At 39.3% G+C, this 27,891-nt stretch overlaps 11 gene segments (V, D, J or C); all 11 read right to left on the bottom strand.

Annotated features, from left to right (window-relative positions):
* Positions 1 to 262: 262 nt before the first annotated feature.
* LOC108880267 (immunoglobulin lambda variable 5-45-like) lies at positions 263 to 785 on the bottom strand (the record flags this gene model as incomplete). The annotated part of the segment is given in 2 exon segments: positions 263 to 599; positions 734 to 785. Coding segments are annotated over 2 exon segments (380 nt in total), but the record flags the coding sequence as incomplete, so codon positions are not given.
* A 6,921-nt stretch (positions 786 to 7,706) lies between these two features.
* On the bottom strand, positions 7,707 to 8,395 carry LOC108880273 (immunoglobulin kappa variable 1-16-like). The segment is given in 2 exon segments: positions 7,707 to 8,120; positions 8,237 to 8,395. Coding segments are annotated over 2 exon segments (357 nt in total).
* A 124-nt stretch (positions 8,396 to 8,519) lies between these two features.
* Positions 8,520 to 9,059, bottom strand: LOC108880266 (immunoglobulin kappa variable 1-39-like). The segment is given in 2 exon segments: positions 8,520 to 8,861; positions 8,966 to 9,059. Coding segments are annotated over 2 exon segments (357 nt in total).
* Positions 9,060 to 9,184: 125 nt separating this feature from the next.
* LOC127142198 (T cell receptor beta variable 29-1-like) lies at positions 9,185 to 9,785 on the bottom strand. The segment is given in 2 exon segments: positions 9,185 to 9,513; positions 9,734 to 9,785. Coding segments are annotated over 2 exon segments (381 nt in total).
* A 10,112-nt stretch (positions 9,786 to 19,897) lies between these two features.
* LOC108880269 (T cell receptor beta variable 29-1-like) lies at positions 19,898 to 21,049 on the bottom strand. The segment is given in 2 exon segments: positions 19,898 to 20,600; positions 20,803 to 21,049. Coding segments are annotated over 2 exon segments (423 nt in total).
* A 26-nt stretch (positions 21,050 to 21,075) lies between these two features.
* LOC108880270 (T cell receptor beta variable 29-1-like) lies at positions 21,076 to 23,019 on the bottom strand. The segment is given in 2 exon segments: positions 21,076 to 21,410; positions 22,962 to 23,019. Coding segments are annotated over 2 exon segments (393 nt in total).
* Positions 23,020 to 23,574: 555 nt separating this feature from the next.
* On the bottom strand, positions 23,575 to 24,669 carry LOC108880268 (T cell receptor beta variable 29-1-like). The segment is given in 2 exon segments: positions 23,575 to 24,413; positions 24,584 to 24,669. Coding segments are annotated over 2 exon segments (450 nt in total).
* A 160-nt stretch (positions 24,670 to 24,829) lies between these two features.
* LOC108880271 (T cell receptor beta variable 29-1-like) lies at positions 24,830 to 25,483 on the bottom strand. The segment is given in 2 exon segments: positions 24,830 to 25,178; positions 25,386 to 25,483. Coding segments are annotated over 2 exon segments (387 nt in total).
* Positions 25,484 to 25,644: 161 nt separating this feature from the next.
* LOC127142197 (T cell receptor beta variable 29-1-like) lies at positions 25,645 to 26,184 on the bottom strand. The segment is given in 2 exon segments: positions 25,645 to 25,979; positions 26,113 to 26,184. Coding segments are annotated over 2 exon segments (393 nt in total).
* Positions 26,185 to 26,396: 212 nt separating this feature from the next.
* Positions 26,397 to 27,014, bottom strand: LOC108880265 (T cell receptor beta variable 12-4-like). The segment is given in 2 exon segments: positions 26,397 to 26,731; positions 26,919 to 27,014. Coding segments are annotated over 2 exon segments (387 nt in total).
* A 163-nt stretch (positions 27,015 to 27,177) lies between these two features.
* Positions 27,178 to 27,711, bottom strand: LOC108880264 (T cell receptor beta variable 29-1-like). The segment is given in 2 exon segments: positions 27,178 to 27,506; positions 27,640 to 27,711. Coding segments are annotated over 2 exon segments (387 nt in total).
* Between the last annotated feature and the right edge of the window lie 180 nt (positions 27,712 to 27,891).

The following is a 27,891-nucleotide window of genomic DNA, read 5'->3' as shown; positions in this document are numbered from 1 at the left end:
ATATTTTTTGACACACTTCATTCTCTGTTTGCCTTTGCCAAGAATCATTACCTCTCTTGTCATTTCCGACCCTGTGACTCCCACCTGCCCTGCAGTAACTCCAGCCTAAATAGCAGCCATTATTTTTAATTTATTATCCTACATTAATAGGAACTGTGAAGCTTTGACTATTCAGAATCTTTGTTCCACCTCCACTATGGCAACTATCTCTGTCAATTTAGCATCAAACCAAACAAGCCACAGCTGCTTCCTTCCTGCATACCATCTGGTACAGACAGGCTTGTTATTTGTATGAATGTCTGGTCTGTTTTCATCACTGTGACTGGCAGCACAGTAGTAGGTGCTGCTGTCATTTGGCAGCTCAGTAATTTGAAGAGAGAAGTTGTTCTTGGCTGTATCAAGAGATGACTGAAAGCGCCCCACAGTTTGGTCGTATTCTTTGGTGAGGAACTCAACTGGAGCTCCATGGTGGTTTTGTCGGTACCAGTACATGGTGTAGCTGCCCATGCTGAACCCTGGACCCATGCTGCACTCCATCATCACTGTGGCTCCTGGGTGAGACACTTGATCCCCAGACTGCAGAACTACAACAGTGAGACCTGCAGCACATGACGGATAATGTTTCATTGTGTGTCACCTCAATATTCAGAACAGTGAATTCACTTAGATGTGTAGAACCCTTCAAGTACTGGTTAACTAGTATATCCATTATGACATAATACATAAAACTCACCTGAGTTTAAAAGAAGAGACAGACAAAGGACGGTGATGAGCATGTTAGTAACAATCTGTCTTCCAGCTGAATGATGCGCAGCACACATCACTTTCCTCTGCATGATGTCACATGCTCCTATGATCACATGATTGGAGGGGACGTACTGTCAATAATTCTACTGACACTTTGCATGGAAACTCATCTGTGATGAGGTTCAGAATTGCTCTGAAGACCAATATCAAATCTGATATTTTTAAAGATGCCAGTATTTTGTGCTGCTTTGTTATTGATACATTGTTAATTGAATACATTTAATGCTGCAAATACAAAGCATTCAGTGATCATACCAAATGTTATTTCTGTCAGGGAGGGAAGCATCTGAATAGCATTTACACAATCAAAAGACACTACAGTATAGCTCCAAACTGAATGATTTGACACACAACTTTTTATCTTATTCTCATAAAATTGATTTATTAGCAAATGCAATATTGACATTATTATATAAAATATATTTAATATACAATTTACTTTATATTTTAAGTAAAACTTGATATATACAATAAGATATGCATGACTACATTTTGGTATATGATTACATTCATGATACTGTAAAAAAAATATCATTCATCATTCAGAGCTGTCATTAGTTTGCTACAGGAGGTTTTTAGTGCAGCAGTGGTATTAAACCACATCAGTGTGTGCTAGCAGCACAGAAATACACAGCTGAGTCTGATGAATCCACTGTGAGAATGATCAGAGATCCTCTCAGTATGTCTTCTCTTTTCAGCTGGAATCTGTCTTTAAACTGGTCCTCGAAGACTGGGTCACTCGTGAGAACTGTGTACCAATGAGGCTCATGACTGGGCTGCTCGGTTTGTGTTGGTACCACAGCATTGTTTGCAGGTTGCTGCCATCATGACTGCAGTTAATCCTGAGCTCCTTAGTCCCTTTCTTCCACAATCTGAGAAGGGGACTGTTCAAAGGTGACACTCTTCACTTTTCCTGTCAAGAAAGTCAGTTAATATGAGGTAAAGTTTTGAATTCAAGTGTTGCAGTTTTTACAAATTCATCATGGTTGTACCATAAACACACAGTGGTACAGATGTTACCGAGACAAGAGTGTGTAATATTTAGTGATATGTTATATAAAATCAAGTCTGGCTCACCTGTGAGCATGAACAGTAAAAATCCAAACGTGTATAAAGCTGGAGACATCCTGGAAACTAAACTTAAATCAAGATCTATGCAGTAAAGACAAATGAAAATGCAACTGTTTCCATATCAAATTTACAATCACAGCATATACTGAAATCTGAAACCCGGCATCAGTGGCAGAGGTTTTGCGTGTCGTTCTAGGTCTGACAGCCGTCTTTACATATCAAATGAGAGGTGTCTACCTTCTCCATACATCATACCTCCTCTTCCCCACCTTCTTCCTCTGCTCACAGCTGATCTCATAAAAAAATATCAGCATGTATCTTTGCTGCAGTTTGTTTCTAATCACTAACGAATACAAACTTTCATCAATAATATCATGTTCAGGTGAATAAATTAAGAAACACTAACCCTGTACTATAGTTTACCTCTTTTAGTTAATAAAGTTAGTGTATTTAGAGTGTAGAGTGTATTTCTCCTCAGTTAAATATAATAAACTCAAAAACCAGACAAGGTTTTGGGATGTGTTAGTCCCGGTTACTGCCTTATTTGTTTGATTTTGTTTTAGTCTGCCTCCATACTCCAATACCATGATTCCTTTGAGTTACTGCAGATTTTTATTATTGCTGACAGCGTGAGAATGATCCGGTGTTTCTGCTGTAAAATGTTTCATTTAAATCACCTGCTGAGGTGATTGGATAAAAACCTGCTTACAGGTGGGCCTCAGTGGAACATGATTGGTCACCGCCTGATTGGTAGTCTTTTTAAAGTGGCTAAACCCGCCCACTTTTTAAACCGTTCATTTAGTACTTGTCGCACGCAAAACTTTGCGGCCCTGGTGGACCGAATAAACAACTAAACAATGAGCAAATTTAGTTTGTAGAAAATGAGGATGACTAGTATTAAAACTTGCACTTCAAAAGCGAGCTCATTGCCAGCAGTTTGATAGACAAATGTTGCTATAGACCGGTGCGGGAAGTAAATGTTTTCGCCGTGCCCACACTTGTGGATGGAGTCGGTTGCTCGTCGTCGCATTGACGATTGGACTCTTCGTCGATTGGATGATTCGTCGATTGGATGCTTGCTTCAAGTTTGAACTGGACTTTATTGCCTTGCTTGGGACTCTTTCAGAAAAGATTTACGCTTCTCGGAAATGTCTGGAGGGAATTACAGCTTCTCTTCTTCACCAAGGTAAGAATTTGCTGCTGCATTTTGTTACAGTAACGATTTTCAGTCACATCCGTTAACGGTTGTTCGAATCCTGACCTGTAAACATTAGATTCCACGGCCCGGAAGTACGCACAGATAACTGGTTAAGGTTAGGATTAAGTTAAACTCAGGTTAAATTCAGGTTAAGGTAATACACATTAGGCCTTGGAATCGGGCCTACCGCTCTCACACGTCTGAGTTTTGGCTTCTCGAGTTTCTTTCAAAAAGTTTGCTCCTCTCTGAGACGCCAGGACTTACAGCTTCACCTCACCAAGATTCAGCATTTACTTCTTGTGCGAACATAATGTCATGTGTTGGCTTTGTTGTATTTATGTTATCCTGGCTTAATTTTTCTATTTTCTGAGTGTAACTGATTGATAAGCACAAAAATCTTTGGAGAATTTCCAGAGTTATCCTTTAAATAACAAGACCGAAAAATATGTTGAATCGTTTAGTCACCTGGGATGCAGTGCAGTCAAACTAATTGTGCTGTCTGATTTATATTAAGGATGTAAACAGTTTTTGCCTGTAAATGGCAGCCTTAAACTCCTCCCCATAAATGTCATGTGCTTTCATATGTTCATGAATGACTGTGACATTTTTGATGCTCCACCAGCTTGCCTCAGAGATTCCTGAACAGAAAAAAAGAGAGCAGGGTTTTTTAGTGATGGGGTGACATTAAACCACATCACTGTGTACTGGCAGCGCAGAAATACACAGCTGAGTCTAATACATTCACATTGTGAATAATCAGAGATCCTTTCAGGATGCTTTCTCTTGTAATCGCAAACTGGTTTTCGAACTGTTTCTCATATGTGGGTTCGTTGCCATGATAGCTGTATCCAATCAAGCTCATCAGACCTCTGTCTTGCTGGTACCAGAGCATTACATAAAGGTTGCTGTCATCGTGACTGCATTCAATTTCCACCCTGGCTGCTTTGTTGACTATTCTCGGATGAGACGGCTGAAAATTCACACTCTTTGTTTGATCTGTGGAAAAAACACAGATTTTAGAGCTGGTTGATACGGAAGTCACAGTAAAAAAAAAAAAAAAAAAAAAAAAAAAAAAGTTATTGTGTAAAATTAACAACTAAGTTAAATTGTTTTTTGTAATTACATGGAAGCAAGATGAGAAGAAATCCAATCACAGTTGGAGACATCCTCCAGGTTTGTGCTGCTGCAGGAGAAACACAGCTTCCTCCAGTGAGAGTGTGTAAAAAGAGAGTCACCCCTTCTTGTGCAAACACAGGAAAAAGATCAGGGTTTTTAGTGAGGGAGTGGCATTAAACCACATCACTGTGTACTGGCAGCGCAGAAATACACAGCTGAGTGTGACAGGTTGGCTCTTTGAATAGTAAGCGTTCCTGATGTTGCGTCTTCTCTTGTCAGTTTGAATTGTTTATCAAACTGACCTTCATAGTTTGGATTGGTTTTTGCATATCCATATGTAATGAGGGTCATAGACAGACTGTCCTCTCTTTGCTGATACCAGAGCATTAAGAGAAGGGTACTATCATCATGAGTGCAGTTAATGTGGACTTCACTGTTCTCCTTCACTATCTGGAGAGGAGATTGCTGAAATGTAACAGCGCTCGCATGACCTGTGGAGAAAGCAGATTTAGACAACAAAACTTATACGAATTAAAAACAATGAGAAAATCTCTGTTTTTAATATGATTATTTAGCATTTTATATTAAAAAAGATATATACATATTATATATTTCAGGATGAAATTTGACCTCTTACTGTAAAAACAGATGAAGAGAAAACCAAATGTTTGCATAGATGAAGACATTGTCAGGCACTGATATGAGAAAACTCTGAGAAAAATAAGGCTCAGGTTGAGGAGGTAGTGTGTTGTCTCTTTCTGTCGGTCGACTCGTCACCACATCCTCATGATAAACGCTGCATACCATGTGCTGTGCCTCCATCTGTTGGTTGAATCTGTTCTTCAGGATCCTGCTGTAGAGTTTTAGGAGACTTTTCATGCCCAAGCAGCCCTCATCAGTCTCCTCCCTAAGACCTAAAGACAACACCACTCTGGTCGCACCTTTGTAACTGAGAGAGGACAGTCATTTACAGGTCAGTTGCAGACTTGACCAGCAAAGCTCATTATCAGTTATCCTTTCCTCATATATCTCCTCTTTAACATCAGAGAAGGCAAATAAATCAATGAGATGCAGTAAAGTGCTTTCAGCTTCCAAAATTTGACTGATTTGACCGTTGTCTGCGTCTTTTCTTATTTGTTTGGATTAAGTCTGTGTAAACTAGAGTTCAGATGATTTGAATAATTTTTTATTAGTCATCAACTGAAAATTAATCAATAGCAGATAATCAGTAAATTGTTTGTCAGTCCCTTTGTCAGCTTCTCACCTGCGATGATATGCTGTCCCTTTGCCTTTTGTGATAGTAAAACAGGGACTGGGACAGGGTTTTTTTTTTCACCATATGTGGACGTTTTATTGAACCAAATTAGTCATTTGGAAAAAATAATAAGCTAATTAATCAATCAATCAGTCATTGTTAGGTGAGGCCTAATGTGATGTAATAAACCAACATTCATAAGAACTTGTGTTTTTCAGAGCTTTGGTTTCAGTGGTTTCTTGTTGGTGTGTTGTTATCTGCTGCATCATTAAGGAGGTTTTTGTATGAGAGAGTCATCGTCTTTGTTAGTGTGCATATATACTTGCAGCTCCAAAATACTCTCCGCTGTCTTCAGGGTGTCTCAGGTTCTTAATGTGAAGATAAGCTGTTTTCTCTCCATCTCCACTCACACTGAAGTGGCTCTGAAATGCTGACTCAACACTGGGATTTGTATAATACACATAGCCAATCAGCCTCAGGGAAGTGTCTCCCGCTGAGCGCTGATACCAGAGAATCGTGTCGTACCTCTGGATTTTATGAGTGAGAGTCAGGTTGACTTCACCATTTGGTCGGCTTAAAAGGACAGTTGGAGTCTGAAACACTTGTTTCTCTTGACTGAGGTAAACTCCTGTGAAGATATTACAAAAATATGTTAAGTTAAACTCTGATTTCTTGCAACTGGTGAATAAAACCTGGGAAAACAGCAGTAAAAAATAAGCAATCAGTGAGAGTGGATGTAAATATTGCACTTCAGTTCCTCCACAGACAAAGGCTTTTGAGGGTTAATTTGCATATTCACAATTTAATCAATAAATAATACCTTCAATCCACATTACAGTGATGATGGATATGATGAGATGAGATGTCATCATGTTGAATATGAAGAACCAAATAGAGTGTCTGCTATGCTTTTTGGATCAGGCAGGGAGGAGGGGATTGGGGGGCAGGAAGTGATGTAGAGAAAACTCATAGTGGCCTCACATACAGTGAATGTTATATACTGCTGATAGCTGGTGGGTATATTGTTAATGGAAGCAAGTAGTTAGAAAAATGCAGCAGGGACTGCTTGCAGTTCAATGTAATTGCTACAAAAAGCTTTTAATTGCTTATAAACTTGTATAATCAGTAGCAAAGGTTTCATGACCCAGAACTTGTGGCTTGGGAATCATAGGCTGATGGTAGTTAAGTCTTTGGCTGTGAGGAAAAATATTTATTGACTGTTTAGAACAGAAAAAATGGATGATGGTTGTAATTTAAGCAGTTAAATATGAAGAGCATGAAAAAACTTTGTGTCTAAAGCAGGAAGGGAAGTGAAGTATACTGAATTTTAAACACGATAAACAGGGATGATAAGTTGGCAAATATAAGTAAAAAAAATCATAAAATATCACGTGATCATGGGAGGAGGGGTGATTTACTCTTTGACCTACATTCAGAGGAGAGAGGGGAAGAGGTTTTTGTAAAGAGCAGATGGATGTTTGATGTACTGTGGCTTACTAGCAGCACAGAAGTATACTGCGGTGTGTTCGGGTGCTTTTAAATCAGTTATGGAAAGTGAACCGTTTTTTTGGTCTCCTTTCAAATCTCCAGCTAATTTGAAATGTTTTCTAAACGGTTCTTCCACGCTGTCGTCATTAAACTGGGTATATCCATATCCAAGAAGTTTCAGAGCTTTGTCCCCTGGTGACTGCTGGTACCACAGCATCACTCTGTAGTCAGTTTGTCCATGTGTGCAGAAAAGCTGCACATTATCACCAACCTTTCTGAAGAGAGCAGAGGGAGACTGATGGACCTGAACCCCCAGAGAAAAACCTGCTGTAATCAGAGTTGGACAGATTATTGATTTAAGAAGTCAAGGTAGATTAGTTATATCTTACTGCATAGTGAAGCAGTTGTTACCTGTGAGGAAACAGCAAAAGAGGAATCTAATCATCATGAAGTTATCTGACATGGAGCACTGAGTTTTTCTAAAGAAAGGCAACATTAAGTCATGACTGGAGTCTCCTCTGTGAGTGCTTTGTCACTAAACTGAGCCTCGTTTAAGGAGGAAGCTAACATGAGGAGGTGTGGCCCCACACATTATCTATACATGGTTTTCCTTTCATCTGATTCCTCTCAAAAGATGTCTTTTAACAGAATTCTTTACATATTAGAAATGTACTTTTCTGGTTAAATTAGAGGAAACCATAAAAACAGAAATACAGTGTAGATTTGTGATGATTTGATTGAGTCAAACTAAAATCAAACCACAAAAGCAGGTGTCTGGCAGCAATTTATTCAGTGTCTACTTCAAAGCCATTGACGATAAAAGATTGTGCAGAGTTTTTGTTCAGTTCAGAGGGAATTTTTGTCACAGTGTTTCTCTGGCTGCACAGTAGTAAACTGCACTGTGCTCTTTTTCTGCAAGATTTAATATCAGAGAGCCATTCTTTGCTGTATTCCCAGACAAATCTCCAGAGATTTTAAAATCTTCATCATATAGCTCTTCCATTTTAACATCTTTGAAGTTCAAGTATCCAATGAGTTTCAATGCTGTGTCTCCTGGTGAACGCTGGTACCAGAGCATCACCCTGTAGTCAGTCTTATCATGGCTGCAGAAAATCTGCACTTTGTCACCAGGTTTTTTGATGAGATCAGAGTGAGACTGACGGACCTCAAGACCCAGACTAACACCTAGACACATAAACACACAAAAAATAAAGAACACATTTTTTTACATAGTGATAAATCATGAATGAAGCTAATGTTTCTACAAACATATAAGCTTATTGTATTAGAAAAAGTTTTACCTGCCAGACAACAGAAGAGGAGAAAGCAGATCATTTTATCTTCCTCAAAATAAAAGAATTGCTTAAGACCCTGACAGGATACGTGTTAGTGATGTTAGTGATGAAGATTCAACTGATGCCTCCACTGAGCTGGCCTTTACAGAGGAAAAGGAAGTGATACAAAACACTGTTCATAAGCTGGCAGAGATGAAAGCTTCAAAGAAAATGCAGCTGAATGGGAGGGGTCTGTTTGAGGTTTAATCTAAAACCATGAATGGTGATAAGGGTTAGTAGTTTTTGTATTAAGGAGAGAGAAACTAGAGTCACTGTGCATAGCTGGCTGCACAGTAGTAAACAGCACTTTGCTCATGTCCAGTTATTTGGACTATCAGAGAGCCATTCTTGGCTGCAACTCCACGCAAATCTCCAGAGATATGGAAATGTTCCTCATATTCCTTTTCCATTTTTACAGCTTGGTTGTACAAGTATCCAATGAGTTTCAATGCTGTGTCTCCTGGTGAACGCTGGTACCAGAGCATCAGCGTATAGTCAGTTTTATCATGGCTGCAGAAAATCTGCACTTTGTCACCAGGTTTTTTGATGAGATCAGAGTGAGACTGATGGACCTCAAGACCCAGACTAACACCTAGACACATAAACACACAAAAAAGAGCAAGAACAAATTTATTTACATAGTGATAAATCATGAATGAAACTAATGTATGAGCCAATTGTATTAGAAGTTTTTACCAGCCAGACAACAGAAGAGGAGAAAGCAGATCATTTTATCTTCCTCAAATTAAAAGAATGAACACAGAACAGAGTGGCTCTGTTTGCTGTAGACAAGTCCTCTTATTAAATCTACATCAGCTACATCATATTTTATAGTGCTGTGTGTGTTAAGCTGAGAAGTATTTCTTGAGCCCCGGCGCCACCTACTGGAAGATATAGAAGTCACAACACTCTTGTTCAGCTGCTCATACTTCTCCTGTCACTGTGTTTGCTGACAGCACAAAAATACACACCGCTGTCCTCAGGCTGCAGGTTTTTCACAGTAAGAGCCCCCGTCTGTACGGTATCTTTGATGGTTTCATATTTGGTTTGAGGGAGCCTCCCGTAGTCTGACTTCCCCTCATAAACTGTGTAGACAATGAGGGTCATGGTCTCCTCTGGACGCTGCCTGTACCAGTACATCTGGGTATGATAAATGTCTTTGTTGTGGCTGCAGTTCATCTCTGCAGATTTGGACTCATAATTCCAGCTGATTGCAGGGTGTTGGGTCACATCCTGGCAGCGAACTGAGGAGAAAATACATCATTCAATAAAACTAAAAAGTTCTATCAACAGTACAACAAATTTAACTTAAAATGATTCAAATTTTTGGTGCAAGCAAGAACTCAGCATGTCTCAGCATTACTGAAAGGTAATTCACTTGGAGTCAATTAAATATTTTTTTAAAGAAAATCTGTGCATATATAATGCTGTTAGGAAGTAAATAAAAACATTTTGTGCTTGTACCTTGAAGCCACAGAGCCAGGACTACAAAAATGATGAGCATGTCAGTCTTCATAGTGATCCTGTTAACATGAGATGCAACCACACAGGACATGAGGAGTATCTGAGGGATGTAAAATACTGCATTGCTCCACAGAAGGAACCTCCCTTTAAAATCTGACGCTGGTGAGAGGAGCGCTATGTAAACTTGCAGCACAGGCTTAACAGGGCACTGCCATTTAGATTCACAAATACTGATAAAAAGCACTTTTTTCTCTGCATAATGAAAAGCAGACATATTGGATGTCTGAGGCTACATTTGATACCAAGTATTTTATAGCTGCACATAAGGAACCTTCCATTATAATCTCTGATCTGTATTAGAAGGAAGACTAACAGTGGTTAGAAATGGTTAATACAGGTGCAGGGGGCTGTAATGATACTTGTGTTATTGGGAGGTTTTTGTATTAAGAAAGCAATGACGTGTGTGGCTGTGGTGACTAGCAGCACAGAAATACACTGCATTGTCGTTCAGCTGGAGTCCTTCAGTTGTTAAATTGCAGACCTCATTTTTTAGTGCACTCCCTTCTATTTTCACATCCAGTCCATCCTCAGGATATCCATTGTTTACATTCATGTATCCCAGGAGCTGCAGCTCTTTGTTCTTTGCCTGTTTGTACCAGTAGATTCTGTTGTAGTCCTGAATGCTGTGTGAACATGTGATTTTGGCTTTTTCTTGGGGTTTGGTGAACATGTGAGCTGGACTCTGCTTGACTTTGTCACTAAGAGAGGAGCCTGTTGAAAAAGTTGTCAGTTTTGATTTAAAAAATCTAACAATATACAATCGGTAAGTCAGAATCAATGTAAATAGATAGAATAACTAGAAGTGGAAGACAGAAGTTTAAGAAAATAACTTAAAAGTCATTTTCTTGACTCTGTTTGGAAAATGTTTTAATTTCCATAAAAGCAGCAGCTAAATTAAGCTGATTGCAAAATGACAGAAAATACACATTTTAAAAGAAGAAAAAAAGAGTTTTATTACCTGAGACCAGTATAACATTAAAGGTTATACAGAAGAAAATGATCATGTTGTTGTGTTTTTTTGACTAAATTTAAGATCTATGTAGTAGCTACTGTGTTTTCAACACAGTAAATGTTGCTATAAAAACACAAAGTTTAAGGTGGGAGGTGTCATAGTGCTTCCTCATGTCCCTAACCACTACACACCACTGGCTCAGTAAAGATATACTGCCACCTTATGAAAGGAAGCAAAACAATAAAGACTTGAAAAAATCACTTCAGGCTTTTGTGCACAACAATGTTATGTTTAACTAGTAAATGTTGTAATAAAGCAATAGAATATGCTATGTTGTTTAATTATTCTCCTGCACTGAGTCTGAATTTAGTGGAGTTGATATTAATAAGCTATACAAATTATTGAATTAATATTGGAATAATGCAGCAACCCGGCAGTGGGATTTCATAACTGAGCTACAACCAAGACACCAGCTTTTACTTTCTCCTACTGCGTGGAAATTTGAAATCCTTCACATCCCAGAAGATGAGCAATGACATTAAAGCTTGAGTTTTTAGGTAGCTGAGCTGAACTGACACTATGTGCAGGGCAGTGAATTGGATTGTTCAAGCCGGTCTGCATGTTTGTTGTCAACAACAATGTCACACAGTTACGGCTAGGGTTAGGGTAAACATAGAACATAAATAAGAGACTCAGTAACAGATTTGTTTCTTAACACATCCATGTGATTTACCAACTTGGAACTGGATCCAAAATGCGAACGTGTATTGGAAATCACCCCTAGACACTGAATGACTGATGCTGCTGTTGCATTGATGCACATAACGAATCTTCCATTATAATCTCTTATCTCTCAGACAGAAGACCAACATTGGGTAGAACTGGTTGATACAGGTGCAAGAGGCTGGGAGCTGTAATGCAGGGATGAAACAGTGTGATGGTGAGGTTTTTGTACTGAGGAGCAGTGATATGTAGCACTGTGGTAACTAGCAGCACAGAAGTACACTGCACTGTCGTTCCAGGTGAGTTTTTCAATTATTAATGTGCAGGTCTGGCCTTCAGCTGCACTCCCCTCCATTTTCACATCCACTCCAACTTCAGGATTAGCTTTGTCATAAGACATGTATCCCAGTAACTGTAACTGTCTGTTCTTTAATTGCTTGTACCAAAGGATTAGGTTGTAAGTCTGAACACTGTGTGAACAGTTGATTTTGGCTGTTCCTCCTGTTCTGTCATAAATATCAGCTGGAGTCTGTCGAACTTGGTCACTGAGAGAGGCACCTGTGGAAAAGACATAAACCAAAAACAAGATACAATATATAAGAATGAACACTTGTAAATCCAGTTGAATAAAGTGTAGCACTGTATAATCCAGGTTGCACTCAGTTAAAATGGTAAACAGATATTTTTCAAAAAATGAGAATTAAAATGTTGATGACATTACCTGAAACCAGCACAGTGTTGAGTGCGATGCTTAGTAATAAGAGGTTCATGTTGTCTTCTGTGTTTGGTTATTTTGTTGGTAATAATTTTACTGTTGCTGTGAAAGATATTCTCTGTGTATCAGAGGTTATACTGATGATTTCCAACCTCCTCTTTGAGGAAACTGAAGCTCTGAGCTGTGTAGGTGGGTTGTGTCATAGTTTATCTTCAGCTTGTCATCATTATCATCATGTCAGCTACCACTACACATCACTAGCTCAGTATAAAGCTGTGACTGAAGATATACTGCCACCTTGTGAAAGGAAGGAATACAGGTGCAAGAAGCTGTGAGCTGCAATACTGAGATGAAGTCATGTGATGGTGAGGTTTTTGTACTGAGGAGCAGTGATATGTAGCACTGTGGTAACTAGCACCACAGAAGTACACTGCAGTGTTATTCCAGGTGAGTTCTTCAATTATTAAAGTGCAGGTCTGGTCTTTACTTGCTCCCCCTTCTAATTTCACTCCAGCTCCAGCTTCAGGATTATCTTTCTCAAAATTCATGTATCCCAGGAGCTGTAGTTGTCTGTTCTGTAATTGCTTGTACCAGTAGATTCGATCATAGCTGGTACTATCGTGAGAACAGTTGATTCTTGCTTCTTCTCCTGTGTCCTTGTAAATGTCAGCTGGAGTCTGCTTGACATTTACACTGACAGAGAAACCTGTTGAAAGTCAGAATGTATGTAAATAGATTCAATTTGAAAAATTAGAGCAGAGGACAGGAGTTTTAAACAGTTACTTGTATAAGGAATTTTGGGGAAAACATCAGAATCTTTGATAACATAAAAATCCTTTTTCTTGACTCTGGTTGCACATAGACATTTGTAATCTCTCTAATCCCAGAATTTATATTTGAAAACAAATATTATGCAATTTGAAAAGATAAAGCAGGAGAAAATACACTTTTTTGAGGATTAAATAACAGTTTCATTACCTGAGAACAGTATAACCTTAAAGGTTATACAGACAATGATCATCATGCTGTGTTTTCTGACTAAATTTAAGATCTATGTAGTTTGTTTTATGTTTTCATCACAGCAAATGCAGCTATACTGAATGTCTTTCTCCTTTTCTGAGGAAAGTCTCTGATCATGAGAAAAAAAGTTTGAGGGTGGGAGGGGTCAAAGTGTTTCCTCCTCTTCTAAACATTAAAACCATCGTATCAGTAACCACTGCACACCACTGGCTCAGTAAAGGCAAACTGCCACCATATTACAGGAAACAAAACAACAGAGAAATATGACCTTAATAGACAACCTGATGTTCAGTGCAACATCAGCATAAAGTGTTACAATATCAGCTATGGATTTAAGTTATTATACTTGTGTCTTTATCTAAACATTTATTAGCACACTTAGTTGTTGCCTCATTTTTTGTAACAACAAAATGTTGACTAGTTTTGCAACATTGGACAGTTCAATTGTTGGTATATTGACTTTCTCATACTGCTGGTTATAACAGGATGTTTTAGGTGAAGTGTTGCATAGCTGCACACAAGAATCCTTGATTAGAAGGGGTTAATACAGGTGCAAGAGGCTGAGAGCTGTAATACAGAGAGGAAAACATGATGGTGAGGTTTTTGTACTGAGGAGCAGTGATATGTAGCACTGTGGTAACTAGCAGCACAGAAGTACACTGCACTGTTGTTCCAGGTGAGTTCTTCAATTATTAAAGTGCAGGTCTGGCCTTTGTTTGCATCCCCTTCTATTTTCACATTTGCTCCAGCTTCAGGAACACCATCCTTTAAATTCATGTAACCTAAGAACTGCAGCTGTTTGTCCTTTAATTGTTTGTACCAGAGGATTCTATAATAGTTGTCAATGCTGTGTGAACAGTTGATTCTAGCTTCTTCTTTTGGTTTCTTGTAAATGTCAGCTGGAGTCTGCTCGACTTTGTCACTGAGAGAGGAACCTGTTGAACAGATATCAACCAAAAACAAGACACAGTGTTTATAAAATGGACACAGTTAAATTCTGCAATGTCGTGAAATGAAATGCAATAAAGTCTAGCTAAGCTCAAAATGGCAGCACCTGTATTAAATTGTTGATGACATTACCTGAAACCAGCACAGTGTTGAGTGCGATGCTTAGTAATAAGAGGTTCATGTTGTCTTCTGTGTTTGGTTATTTTGTTGGTGATAATTTTACTGTTGCTGTGAAAGATATTCTCTGTGTATCAGAGGTTATACTGATGATTTCCAACCTCCTCTTTGAGGAAACTGAAGCTCTGAGCTGTGTAGGTGGGTGGTGTCATAGTTTATCTTCAGCTCGTTATCATTTTCATCCTAACAGCTACCACTACACATCACTAGCTCAGTATTAAGGTCTGATTGAAGATATACCGCCACCTTGTGAAAGGAAGGAATACAGGTGCAAGAAGCTGTGAGCTGTAATACTGAGATGAAAAATCACAATAATTTCTCTCACGGGATCAGTAAAGTACATCTATCTATATCTATCTGCACACCAGTGGCCCAGTAAAAACAAACTGCCACCTTATGAAAGGAAGTAAAACAACAACAACCTTAAACAATGACCTTAATAGTGAAAGAATCAGTAACAATGTGAAGTTAAGTTCAACGTCAGTGTTTAGTGCAGAAATGTCAGCTATGGATTCATGTCAGTGCTGTATAACTGTTCTTTATGTGCAGCTATGGAACACATTTTTCCTTCCAATATCATATCTGATCTTTGTGTTATCTTTGGGTTAATACAGGTGCAAGAAGCTGTGAGCTGTAGTACTGAGATGAGAATTGAGTGATGGTGAGGTTTTTGTACTGAGGAGCAGTGATATGTAGCACTGTGGTAACTAGCAGCACAGAAGTACACTGCACTGCTGCTCAGGCTGAGTGCTTCAACTGTTAAAGAGGCGGTCTGGCCTTTATTTGCACCCCCTTCCATTTTTGCATTCGCTCCAGCTTCAGGATATCCAGTATTAAAATACACATATCCCAGGAGTTGTAACTGTCCCTCTGACTGCTTGTACCAGAGGATTTGATCATAGCTTTGAATACTGTGTGAACAGCTGATTGTGGCGCTCTCTCCTGGTTTCTTGTACATGTCAGCTGGAGTCTGGTGAACTTGGTCACTGAGAGAGGAACCTGTGGAGAAAGACAAACCAAAAACCAGATACAGTATAATACAAGAATGAATGCTGGTAACTTCAGTAATGTAATCAAGTAAAATGTAATAAATGGCAGAAAAATATAATCATGTTTAAAGATCATTAAAATGATAAACAGATACTGTTCAAAATGAGGATTAAAATGTTGATGACATTACCTGAAACCAGCACAGTGTTAAATGCAATGATTAGTAATAAGAGGTTCATGTTGTCTTCTGTGTTTGGTTATTTTGTTGGTGATAATTTTACTGTTGCTGTGAAAAATATTCTCTGTGTATCAGAGGTTATACTGATGATTTCCAACCTCCTCTTTGAGGAAACTGAAGCTCTGAGCTGTGTAGGTGGGTGGTGTCACGGTTCATCCTCAACTTGTCCAACCATTCACACCCTCACTACACATCACTAGCTCAGTATAAAGCTGTGATTGAAGATATACCGCCACCTTGTGAAAGGAAGGAATACAGGTGCAAGAAGCTGTGAGCTGTAATACTGAGATGAAATCATGATGGTGAGGTTTTTGTACTGAGGAGCAGTGATATGTAGCACTGTGGTAACTAGCAGCACAGAAGTACACTGCACTGTTGTTCCAGGTGAGTTTTTCAATTATTAAAGTGCAGGTCTGGCCTTTACTTGCTCCCCCTTCCATTTTCACTCCAGCTCCAGCTTCAGGATTAGAAAATGCTAAATTCATGTATCCCAGGAATTGTAGTTGTCTGTCCTTTAATTGCTTGTACCAGTAGATTCGTTCATAGCTGTCAATAGTGTGTGAACAGTTGATTCTTGCTTCTTCTCCTGGTTCCTTGGAAATGTCAGCTGGAGTCTGCTTGACTTTGTCACTGAGAGAGGAACCTGTTGAACAGAAAGATGTTAAACATTATACAATCACATGAAGTCAGAATGAAATAGAATAAATAAGAGCAAAGGACTGGAGTTTAAGAAAGTAACTTATGTGTAGAATTTTGAGAAATTCAATATATTTTTTGATTATATATTTATTACCTGAAACCAGTATAACATTAAAGGTTATACAGAAGAAAATGATCATCATGCTGTGTTTTCTGACTAAATTTAAGATCTATGTAGTTTGTTTTATGTTTTCATCACAGTAAATGCAGCTATACTGAATGTCTGTCTCCTTTTCTGAGGAGGGTGGGAGGGGTCAAAGTGTTTCCTCCTCTTCTAAACATTAAAACCATTGTAGATGAAGACCTTGAACTATGACCTTAGTAGACTTAGCATCTGATGTACAGTGCATCTCACTAAAGTTTTCTTCCTTTCTTTGGCAGTTATTATAGTTGTTCATTTATCTAAACCTTTAATAGTAGACTTAGTTATTAGTCTTCATATTTGAAAAAATATGCTCTCTAATTCCTGCAGCAGTAGAAAGTTCAAAACATAGTATGTGCTTTGAATTTTGATGATTTGGTAGTCCTGCCTTTAATGCTTATTTACAGTCCATGAACTCTCTGATATATGTGAGAATTTAAGTTTTCATAGTGACTTTTGAAATGAGACACTGGTATACTGAGTGTCTGATACTGCTGTTTATAAGTTAAGTGTTGCATAGCTGCACACAAGAATCCTTGATTAGAATGGGTTAATACAGGTGCAAGAGGCTGAGAGCTGTAATAGTGAGATGAAAACATGATGGTGAGGTTTTTGTACTGAGGAGCAGTGATATGTAGCACTGTGGTAACTAGCAGCACAGAAGTACACTGCACTGTTGTTTGGAACAAGTCTTTCAATTATTAAAGTGCAGGTCTGGTCTTTGTTTGCATCCCCTTCTATTTTCACACCAGCACCAGCTTCAGGAACACCATTTTTTCTATTTATGTAACCTAAGAACTGCAGCTGTTTGTCCTTTAATTGTTTGTACCAGAGGATTGCGTAGTAGTTGTCAATGCTGTGTGAACAGCTGATTATTGCTTCTTCTTTTGGTTTCTTGTAAATGTCAGCTGGAGTCTGCTCGACTTTGTCACTGAGAGAGGAACCTGTTGAACAGACATCAACCAAAAACAAGACACAGTGTTTATAAAATGGACACAGTTAAATTCAGCAATGTGTTAAAATAAAATGTGATTAAATACAGTTTGCATACAGTGGTAACAGTTGTATTAAATTGTTGATGTCATTACCTGAAACTAGCACAGTGTTGAGTGCGATGCTTAGTAATAAGAGGTTCATGTTGTCTTCTGTGTTTGGTTATTTTGTTGATGATAATTTTACTGTTGCTGTGAAAGATATTCTCTGTGTATCAGAGGTTATACTGATGATTTCCAACCTCCTCTTTGAGGAAAGAAAATTCTGAGCTGTGTAGGTGGGTGGTGTCATAGTTTATCTTCAGCTTGTCATCATTATCGTCATGTCAGCTACCACTACACATCACTAGCTCAGTATAAAGCTGTGATTGAAGATATACCGCCACCCTGTGAAAGGAAGGAATATAGGTGCATGGGGCTGTGAGCTGTAATACTGAAACGCAAAAACGTATGATGGTGAGGTTTTGTATTGTGAAGCAGTGATAGCAACATAACTGTTTCCAAAATAACTAAGTACTCTTTTAAAAGTAGAGAGTGCTTTCTTACTGAATTTAAGATCACTGTGAGTTCCTGCTATAAGCGGCTGCCAGATGCAGGTGTGCTCTCCTTCAGTGTGAATTTATGCGGTGGATTATCAGAGAGGGTTTTTGTAGAGGCGAGAAGGTAATACAGTCACTGTGCCTACTAGCTGCGCAGTAATACATGCCACTGTCTTCTGGCTGTCTGAATTTCAGCACATGAAGTAGAGATTTTGATGAGCCATCTCCAGTCACATTGAAATGCTGTTTGAATTTCTCCTCAAGGGTTGGGTTAGTATATAGAATATGTCCAATGAGTTTAAGGGCTGAGTCACCCACTGGCTGATGGTACCACAGTATTATATTGTATGAACTGACTGAATGGCTGCAGCTGATTGTTGCTGAATCATGAGGTCCTCCCAATATTGATGTTGGAGCCTGATCGACTTTATTGCTCAGTGAGCGACCTGTGTTGAAAGAGGAAAAGCATTAATAAAACAGAGATGGATACAAAAATGTAACTTTTAGTGAACAGTTTGAATTTAAACCTACAGGAGAGCCAGAGAAGCAGCGCAGAGATCCAGCTGAGGTTTCTGACCATGATGTCTTTATCTTCCTCTCTGTCTCTGCATCAACTGACAGACTGAACAGATGTTATGGGATCAGCGTAGAGGGGAGGAGATACATTGTGGTATTGTGAGCAAGACTCTGGTTGCTCTCATGTTGTGGTGTAGAACTTCAGTTTATAAAAACCTTCCATAATATATTTTTTACATGGTATTAATCACATTTAGATCTGAGAATCAGAGTCATTTATCACTTGAAAATCACTTGTTCATTCATTTGAGATGCCTCTTGCTTTGTGACTGGGATGGTCACATGGTCATAATATAATATGAAATGTATAAACTCAATTGCCAGTTTATTAGGTACACATAACTAAAACTAATGCAGTGTAACACTCCTGCGACTAATCCTCCCTTCACCAGGGTTTCAGGATTCAGTTTTTGATGAAACTGTGTGATCATTTGAAGGATGTAGTCTGTGGTGCTGTTGAGCTGTATTGTGTTGTGTTGACAGGTGTTTCCTTTTATTTTGTCCACCCTATTCAAATCCATCCCCTTTATATCCATGTTTTCTGTCCTCTCATGTATCCCTTTTCATAAAAAGCTCTTTTCCTCTGTTTCGAATCTGGTGTTGGTGATTGTCATGCTGTGTTTTATGTGTATCCACTTTGTCAGTATGTCTTTATTGAACATGAATATAGTAACATTGTAATATGATCACGTCAGGCAGAGTGCCAGACTGAGTCTGTGGTTTTTGTGCAGCTTGACAAATATCAGCATCACAGTGTGTGAGCTGACGGCACAGAAGTACACTCCGCTGTCACCTGGTTCAACGTTTTTCACCGTGAAAGAGCCGCTTTCAGCTTCAGACTTTGTGGCTGAGAACTTGTCTTGGCTAAAATCTCCAAAGTCTGGCTCACTGTAAGGCACTGTGGAGACGATCTGTTTCAGATTCTCCTCTGGCAGCTGTTGATACCAGCACATCTCAAAGTAAGTGCCCCCAAGATCATGCTTGCAGTTCATCTGGGCAGACTGACCCCTCTCTACCAGTAACCTTGAGGTTTGGTGGACTCCATTATTGGTATTACTACCTGGAATTAAACCATAAACCAAGAGGTTTTAAAGTCAACAATAGGGGAAAGGCATTTTTTTTTATAAATACTAAATACTAATTTAATATCTTCAATAAAAAAAGATGTTAAAAGAATAATACCTGCAGGACAGAGCAGAGAAACCGTAAAGATAATTAGTGCTGAAATCATTTTGAGATGCTAAACAGACTGAGTACGTGTTCAGTGAGACATTTGACAAAGCAGCTGACAGCAGCATCATCCTGTCATGTGACGTAACCTCTGTAAAAAGGTGTGTCATTACTGTGATGACACACACTGGTGATACTTGTCAAATGTGATGGAGGCTTGTGGTTTTCATATTTCAAATATTTCATGCCACAGAATACAACACATACAGTTAATGTAACAGTCGAGCACAGTTTGTGATACAAAATTTAAGGAGTGTGTAAAGATTTTACTGGAATTTTCAAAAGTAATGAATTAAATATAGCAATAATTAAATCAGCACTCAGTTGGATTCCACAAATGTCAACTCGTCGCCTATCATTTAACATGTAATGTGACATAATCACAAATCAAACAATAAAACACAAAACAGAAACATTTTTCAGGCATATGCTACTTGCTTGAAGTAGTTTACAGATGTAGAGCTCCCCCTATAGATAATTAAAAACACTGATGTCTTTTATTCACGGTGACACCGACAGTTGAGTATTTGTACAGCTGTCTAAGTCACCTGTATCACTGTGTTTACTCACAGCACAGAAATACACTCCACTGTCATTATGCAGCAGCTTCTCCACAGTCAAAGATCCAGTCTGAGCATCGTTCTTCTTTGCTGGAAATTTGTCCTCACTAAAGCCACTCTCATATTTATGTGGTGGAGTTGTAGTTGTGAGAACTATTTGCTTCATCATCTCCCCTGGCAGCTGTCTGTACCAGTACATTTGGTCGTGGTCAATCCCCTTGGTGTGACTGCAGTCCATCGTGGCAGAATGACCCTCGTTCTTCCACAGCAGAGGGGTTTGGGTGACATCACTCCCATCAGTAAGACCTGTGGGGGTCAAACATCACATGTTACAGGACCATCAACAAGAAAAAAGAGAGAAAATCTACATAAAATCATTAGTATGGATTTGTTTGATCAGACCAGCTGAGATCATTATTGTGTGCAGAACAAAATAAATGTAGAAACAAGAGTCACTATCAGTCTGTGTGAAGGGAAAAAGGTTGTAATGTAGTTGGGTAGATCTTACCTTTTGTCCAGAGCAGAAGTATTAAAAAGCTTAGGAGACCATGTTTGATGAGGTCCATGTTTTGCAGTTCAGAGACTACAACAGGTCTAATATAAGTCACTGCCCTTACCTATCTAAAAAGTAGTAAGTGGGAGTGTCTTGTGTGTGATCTTCTCTGATAATGTTGGCTTCCATATCAAAATCCATGTGGTGTAACTGGGAGAATTTGTGGTGCTTGAGGTCCCCCTACAGTATAGATAATTGTAACAGGCAGTAGTGCACTGAGGTTTTTGTTCAGCTCTCACATGTGTCTGTATCACTGTGTTCACTTACAGCACAGAAATACAAGCCTTTATCTTCTGGCACCAGATTCTTCACTGTGAATGTTCCAGTCTCAGCATTAGGCTTAGTGACTGAAAATTTTTCATCTGTGAAGTCTGGTTCAAAGGTAGGTTTGGTGTTGGCAATTGATAACACAACTTGTCTCATAGTTTCTCCAGGCAGCTGTCTGTACCAGTACATCTGGTAGTAGGTACCACCCTTGGTGTGACTGCATTGTATTTCTGCATTGTCACCCTCTTTTTTCCACAGTATTGAGGTCTGGGTGACATCACTTCCATTGGTTCGACCTGTGTGTATTACAATAAAAGTTATTGAACTTTTTAGGTTGTATACAGCAAGTGTGTTTTCAGCTTTTACTGTTAATCCAACAGATGTAAAAGGTAGATCTTACCTTTTATCAAGACCAAATGTATTAGGAAGCTCAGGAGACCATGTTTGATAAAGTCCATGTTTTGCAGTTCAGAGACTGCAGCTGGTCTGATATAACTGTCAGTGTAGTTAGAGATCTAACAATGTGCAGGTAGGTGTGTCATATCAGTGATGCTCTGTAATGCTGTTGGCCTCTGTATTAAAATCCACATGGTGTAACTGGGAGAAGTCGTGGTGCTTGAGGTCCCCCTACAGTATAGATAATTGTAACAGGCAGTAGTGCACTGAGGTTTTTGTTCAGCTCTCACATGTGTCTGTATCACTGTGTTCACTTACAGCACAGAAATACAAGCCTTTATCTTCTGGCACCAGATTCTTCACTGTGAATGTTCCAGTCTCAGCATTAGGCTTAGTGACTGAAAATTTTTCATCTGTGAAGTCTGGTTCAAAGGTAGGTTTGGTGTTGGCAATTGATAACACAACTTGTCTCATAGTTTGTCCAGGCAGCTGTCTGTACCAGTACATCCGGTTGTAACTAACACCCTTGGTGTGACTGCACTCTATTGTTGCATTGTCACCCTCTTTTTTCCATAGTATTGAGGTCTGGGTGACATCACTTCCATCAGTTTGACCTGTGTGTATTACAATAAAAGTTATTGAACATTTTAGGTTGTATACAGTCGACCATTTCAAGTGGGTTTTCAGCTTTTACTGTTAATCCAACAGATGTTAAAGGTAGATCTTACCTTTTATCAAGATCAAATGTATTAGGAAGCTCAGGAGACCATGTTTGATAAAGTCCATGTTTTGCAGTTCAGAGACTGCAGCTGGTCTGATATAACTCGATGTACTGAAAGGTCTGAAGAGTTGCAAGTGGGAGTGTCCTATGATCTTCTTTGATCCTGTTGGGTTCCTTATCAAAATCTGTATGGTGTAACTGGGAGAATTTGTGGTGCTTGAGGTCCCCCTGTAGTACATGACAGTTGTGCAAAGATTGCACTGGGGTTTTTTTCAGCTCTCACATGTGTCTGTGTCACTGTGTTCACTTACAGCACAGAAATACAAGCCTTTATCCTCTGGCACCAGATTCTTCACTGTGAATGTTCCACTGTAAGAATCAGGCTTAGTGGCTGAGAATTTCTCTTTGCTGAAATTTCCAAAGTCGTGGTAATTGTTGCCAAGTCTTGTGAACACTACTTGTTTCATTGTCTCTCCTGGCAGCTGTCTGTACCAGTACATCTGGGTGTAGCTAGCATCCTTGGTATGTCTGCATTGAATTGTTGCATTGTTGCCCCTTTTTTCCCACAGTATGGAAACCTGTTGGACATCACTTCCATCACTTAGACCTGTGTGTATGACAGGAAAGGTTCCCATATTTTAACATTTTAACTGGCAAACAGTACACTATTTTACAATCATCGTCACCCTCTGATCGCTGAAATAAACATGCTAATCTTAGACTACTTTACCTGTTATCCAGAGCACAAATACCAACGAGCTGAGGAGACCGTGTTTGATAATACCCATGTTCGAAAACTTTGTTTCGTGTATAATCTAATCAGAGTAGTTACTGAGATATGAAGAGATAGAAGGGTAGGTGTGTCTCTGCAGCATGTGATGATCTCTACACTCTGGATGGAGGTTCCCCTACATTCATGTCAGTAACACTGTCAAGTGGAGAAGGTCAAGTTTGATGATGATGTTATGTTCTGAACTGAACCCTATGTTAAATAAGATGGAGGTCAGAATGTATGCAGTATGAAACAGTGATACATTTTAATGTGATCAACTGATGTTGAAATACACAGTTGTGGTACTTGTCAGTTAACGAGTAACTTGTAAAAATGTGTCTTTATTAACATTTGCATGTCATTTATCGATATAAAACAGAGTGTAGTGAAAACATCTTTTAGTGTGGTTGGTTCCAGGTGCAAGACAGTTTTTGGTGGTACACACAGGGCTGATGGTGGTTTATAGATACCATGTTTTATCTTCAGTATTCAGGCACCTATACTTGTTGAAGAGAGTACTGACATTGTAACCATCAAGTGTGACTTTAAGTCAGAAAAGGTAAGGAAACACTTGAACTTGATATATTTTAATGTTAAGTAAAATCAAATGTAAAATTCTTTAAGAACCAACAGTAGAACAACAAATGGGAAAATAAACAAAACCCTTCAAATAAGTGGTGTAGAATATTTCACGAGGAGCAGATTTTCACACATTCAAAAGGAATGAATTTTGACATGTTAATTAAGAAAAAACATTTCTGCTTGTAGAAAAAAGTCACACAATTGCAACTCCCTAACAAAAATGTAAGTAAAATCACAGTTTATTTGCTGTTGTTTATTTTTAGATCTTTTTCGAGACTGTTTCTAATGCACGGAGAGAAATAAGTTACCATGATAGTCATACTTCAGTACTGCACAGGACAATTAATATGAAATTGAATGTAAGTTTAAAAGGCTCATAGTTCTCTCTCATGGTCCAATGATAAGTGGGACCATTTGTGTATGGTTCCCTCTACAGTTCATTAAAGGGATTGTTATCTTCTATTCTCTGTGACACCACTAGTTGAGTATTTGTACAGCTGTCTAAATCACCTGTCTCACTGTGTTCACTCACAGCACAGAAATACACTCCACTGTCATTATGCAGCAGCTTCTTAACAGTCAAAGATCCAGTCTCAGCGTCGTTCTTCTTTGCTGGAAATTTGTCCTCACTGAAGCCACTTTGATACTCATGAGGGCTGTATGCTGTTGTGTAAACTATTTGCTTCATTGTCTCTCCTGGCAGCTGTCTGTACCAGTACATCTGTCGATATGAACTGCCCTTAGTGTGACTGCAGTTCATTGTTGCAGACTGACTCTCAGTGCTCCACAACAGAGGAGTCTGATTGACATCATTGCCATCACTTAGACCTGCAGGGGTAAAAAAAAATGTTATCATGTTACAGGACCACCAATGATTCCTCTTCATCATGCAATCTCAATGGTCAATATCATATTTTTAAATAAACCAGAGAAGTCAGAAAAATCAAAACCAAGTGAGAGCTTCTCCTCTCAGTCATCAGCATCATAATGTACAGTACCTACAACACAGAGCAGAGCTGCAGAGACTTTGATCAGACCAGCTGAGATCATTATTGTGTTCTGAGCAAAATGAACTTAGAGACCAGAGTCACTGTCAGTCTGTGATGGGAGGAGTGATGTTATAACAGAAAGATGAAGGGTTGCAGATGGGAGTGTCTCTGCTGGAAAATGCTCTGTGATTATGCTCGAGGTCCCCCTACTGTTCAGGAGGTTAAAGGTTTTATTAACAGTTGTTCAAACAGTGCACTGAGGTTTTTGTTCAGCTCTCACATGTGTCTGTATCACTGTGTTTACTCACGGCACAGAAATACAAGCCTTTATCCTCTGGCACCAGATTCTTCACTGTGAATGTCCCGGTCTCAACATCAGGCTTAGTGGCTGAGAATTTGTCTTTGCTGAAATCTCCAAAGTCGTGATTTGGTGTGGTTGTTGTTGTGAACACAATTAGTTTCATTGTTTCTCCAGGCAGCTGTCTGTACCAGTACATCTGGTAAAAAGTAGCATCCTTAGTGTGACTGCAGTTCATTGTCGCAGACTGACCCTCAGTGCTCCACAGCAGAGGAGTCTGATTGACATCATTCCCATCACTTAGACCTGCAGAAGTAAAACATTGTGTTTTTGTTATTTTGTCATGTTACAGGACCAACAATGAGTCCTCTTCATCATGAAGACTGAACCAACTGAAAGGTCAAAATCAGATCATTAAGTTTTTTTTGTTTTTTTTAAATCCACGGAAGTCAGAAAAATCAAAACCAAGTGAGAGCTTCTCCTCTCAGTCATCAGCATCATAATGTACAGTACCTACAACACAGAGCAGAGCTGCAGAGACTTTGATCAGACCAGCTGAGATCATTATTGTGTTCTGAGCAAAATGAACTTGAGACCAGAGTCACTGTCAGTCTGTGATGAGAGGAGTGATGTTATAACAGAGAGATGAAGGGTTGCAGATGGGAGTGTCACTGCTGGAAAATGCTCTGTGATTATGCTCGAGGTCCCCCTACTGTTCAGGAGGTTAAAGGTTTTATTAACAGTTGTTCAAATAGTGCACTGAGGTTTTTGTTCAGCTCTCACATGTGTCTGTATCACTGTGTTCACTTACAGCACAGAAATACAAGCCTTTATCCTCTGGCACCAGATTCTTCACTGTGAATGTCCCGGTCTCAACATCAGGCTTAGTGGCTGAGAATTTGTCTTTGCTGAAATCTCCAAAGTCATGGTTTGGTTTGACTGTTGTTGTGAACACAATTAGTTTCATAGTTTCTCCAGGCAGCTGTCTGTACCAGTACATCTGGTTGTAGTCAACACTCTTGGTGTGGTTGCAGTGTATTGTTGCATCGTCACCCTGTTTTCTCCACAGTATGGGTGTCTGGGTGACATCACTCCCATCAATAAGACCTGTGTGTATAAACAGTATGTAAAAGTGTTTAAAAGTTATTACTAGTGAACATTTTAACTCTCATGCAGTCAACCAGTTTAAAATCATTATTTCTGCTGCTGTCAACCATATTGTCCAACCCTAGATCTTTACCTTTGTTCCACAGCAGAAATAGTAACAAGCTGGAGAGACTATGTTTGATAATGTCCATGTTCTACAGGTCCAAGTCTCATATATAATGTAACTGTCAGTGTAGTTACAGATATAAGAGATGCAGGTGGGTGTGTCATGTATTGTGTGACGTTCTCTGTCAGTGGCTCTATCAAAAATCCACGTGGTGAATCGAGGTGTGACTTGGAGTGTTTGTGGTACTTGAGGCTCCACAGTACATGAGATATTTGGGAACAGCTGTGAAAATGGTGCACTGAGGTTTTTGTTCAGCTCTCACATGTGTCTGTATCACTGTGTTCACTTACAGCACAGAAATACAAGCCTTTATCTCCAGGCTCCACATTCTTCACTGTGAATGTCCCAGTCTCAGCATTAGGTTTAGTGGCTGAAAATTTGTCTTTGCTGAAATCTCCGAAGTCGTGATTTGGTGTGGCTGTTGTTGTGAACACAATTTGCTTCATTGTCTCTCCTGGCAGCTGTCTGTACCAGTACATGAGCCAATATGTACTGCCCTTAGTGTGACTGCAGTTCATTGTCGCAGACTGACCCTCAGTGCTCCACAGCAGAGGAGTCTGATTGACATCACTCTCATCACTTAGACCTGCAGAGGTTAAAAAAAAAAAAGGTGCTTTTGTTAGCTTGTCATGTTACAGGACCAACAGTGATTCCTCTTCATCATGCAATCTCAATGGTCAATATCATATTTTTAAATAAACCAGAGAAGTCAGAAAAATCAAAACCAAGTGAGAGCTTCTCCTCTCAGTCATCAGCATCATAATGTACAGTACCTACAACACAGAGCAGAGCTGCAGAGACTTTGATCAGACCAGCTGAGATCATTATTGTGTTCTGAGCAAAATGAGCTTGAGACCAGAGTCACTGTCAGTCTGTGATGGGAGGAGTGATGTTATAACAGAGAGATGAAGGGTTGCAGATGGGAGTGTCACTGCTGGAAAATGCTCTGTGATTATGCTCGAGGTCCCCCTACTGTTCAGGAGGTTAAAGGTTTTATTAACAGTTGTTCAAACAGTGCACTGAGGTTTTTGTTCAGCTCTCACATGTGTCTGTGTCACTGTGTTCACTTACAGCACAGAAATACAAGCCTTTATCCTCTGGCACCAGATTCTTCACTGTGAATGTCCCGGTCTCAACATCAGGCTTAGTGGCTGAGAATTTATCTTTGCTGAAATCTCCAAAGTCGTTTTTGGTTGTTGTTGTGAACACAATTAGTTTCATAGTTTCTCCAGGCAGCTGTCTGTACCAGTACATCTGGTTGTACTCAACACTCTTGGTGTGGTTGCAGTGTATTGTTGCATCGTCACCCTGTTTTCTCCACAGTATGGGTGTCTGGTTGACATCACTCCCATCAATAAGACCTGTGTGTATAAACAGTATGTAAAAGTGTTTAAAAGTTATTACTAGTGAACATTTTAACTCTCATGCAGTCAACCAGTTTAAAATCATTACTTCTGCTGCTGTCAACCATATTGTCCAACCCTAGATCTTTACCTTTGTTCCACAGCAGAAATAGTAACAAGCTGGAGAGACCATGTTTGATAATGTCCATGTTCTACAGGTCCAAGTCTCATATATAATGTAACTGTCAGTGTAGTTACAGATAGAAGAGATGCAGGTGGGTGTGTCATATATTGTGTGACGTTCTCTGTCAGTGGCTCTATCAAAAATCCACGTGGTGAATCGAGGTGTGACTTGGAGTGTTTGTGGTACTTGAGGCTCCACAGTACATGAGATATTTGGGAA

Source organism: Lates calcarifer, unplaced genomic scaffold (assembly GCF_001640805.2).
Source record: "Lates calcarifer isolate ASB-BC8 unplaced genomic scaffold, TLL_Latcal_v3 _unitig_887_quiver_851, whole genome shotgun sequence".
NCBI lineage: Eukaryota > Metazoa > Chordata > Actinopteri > Centropomidae > Lates > Lates calcarifer.
Note: the sequence above shows the minus strand (reverse complement) of the source record. Positions and strands in the feature narration are given on the sequence as shown.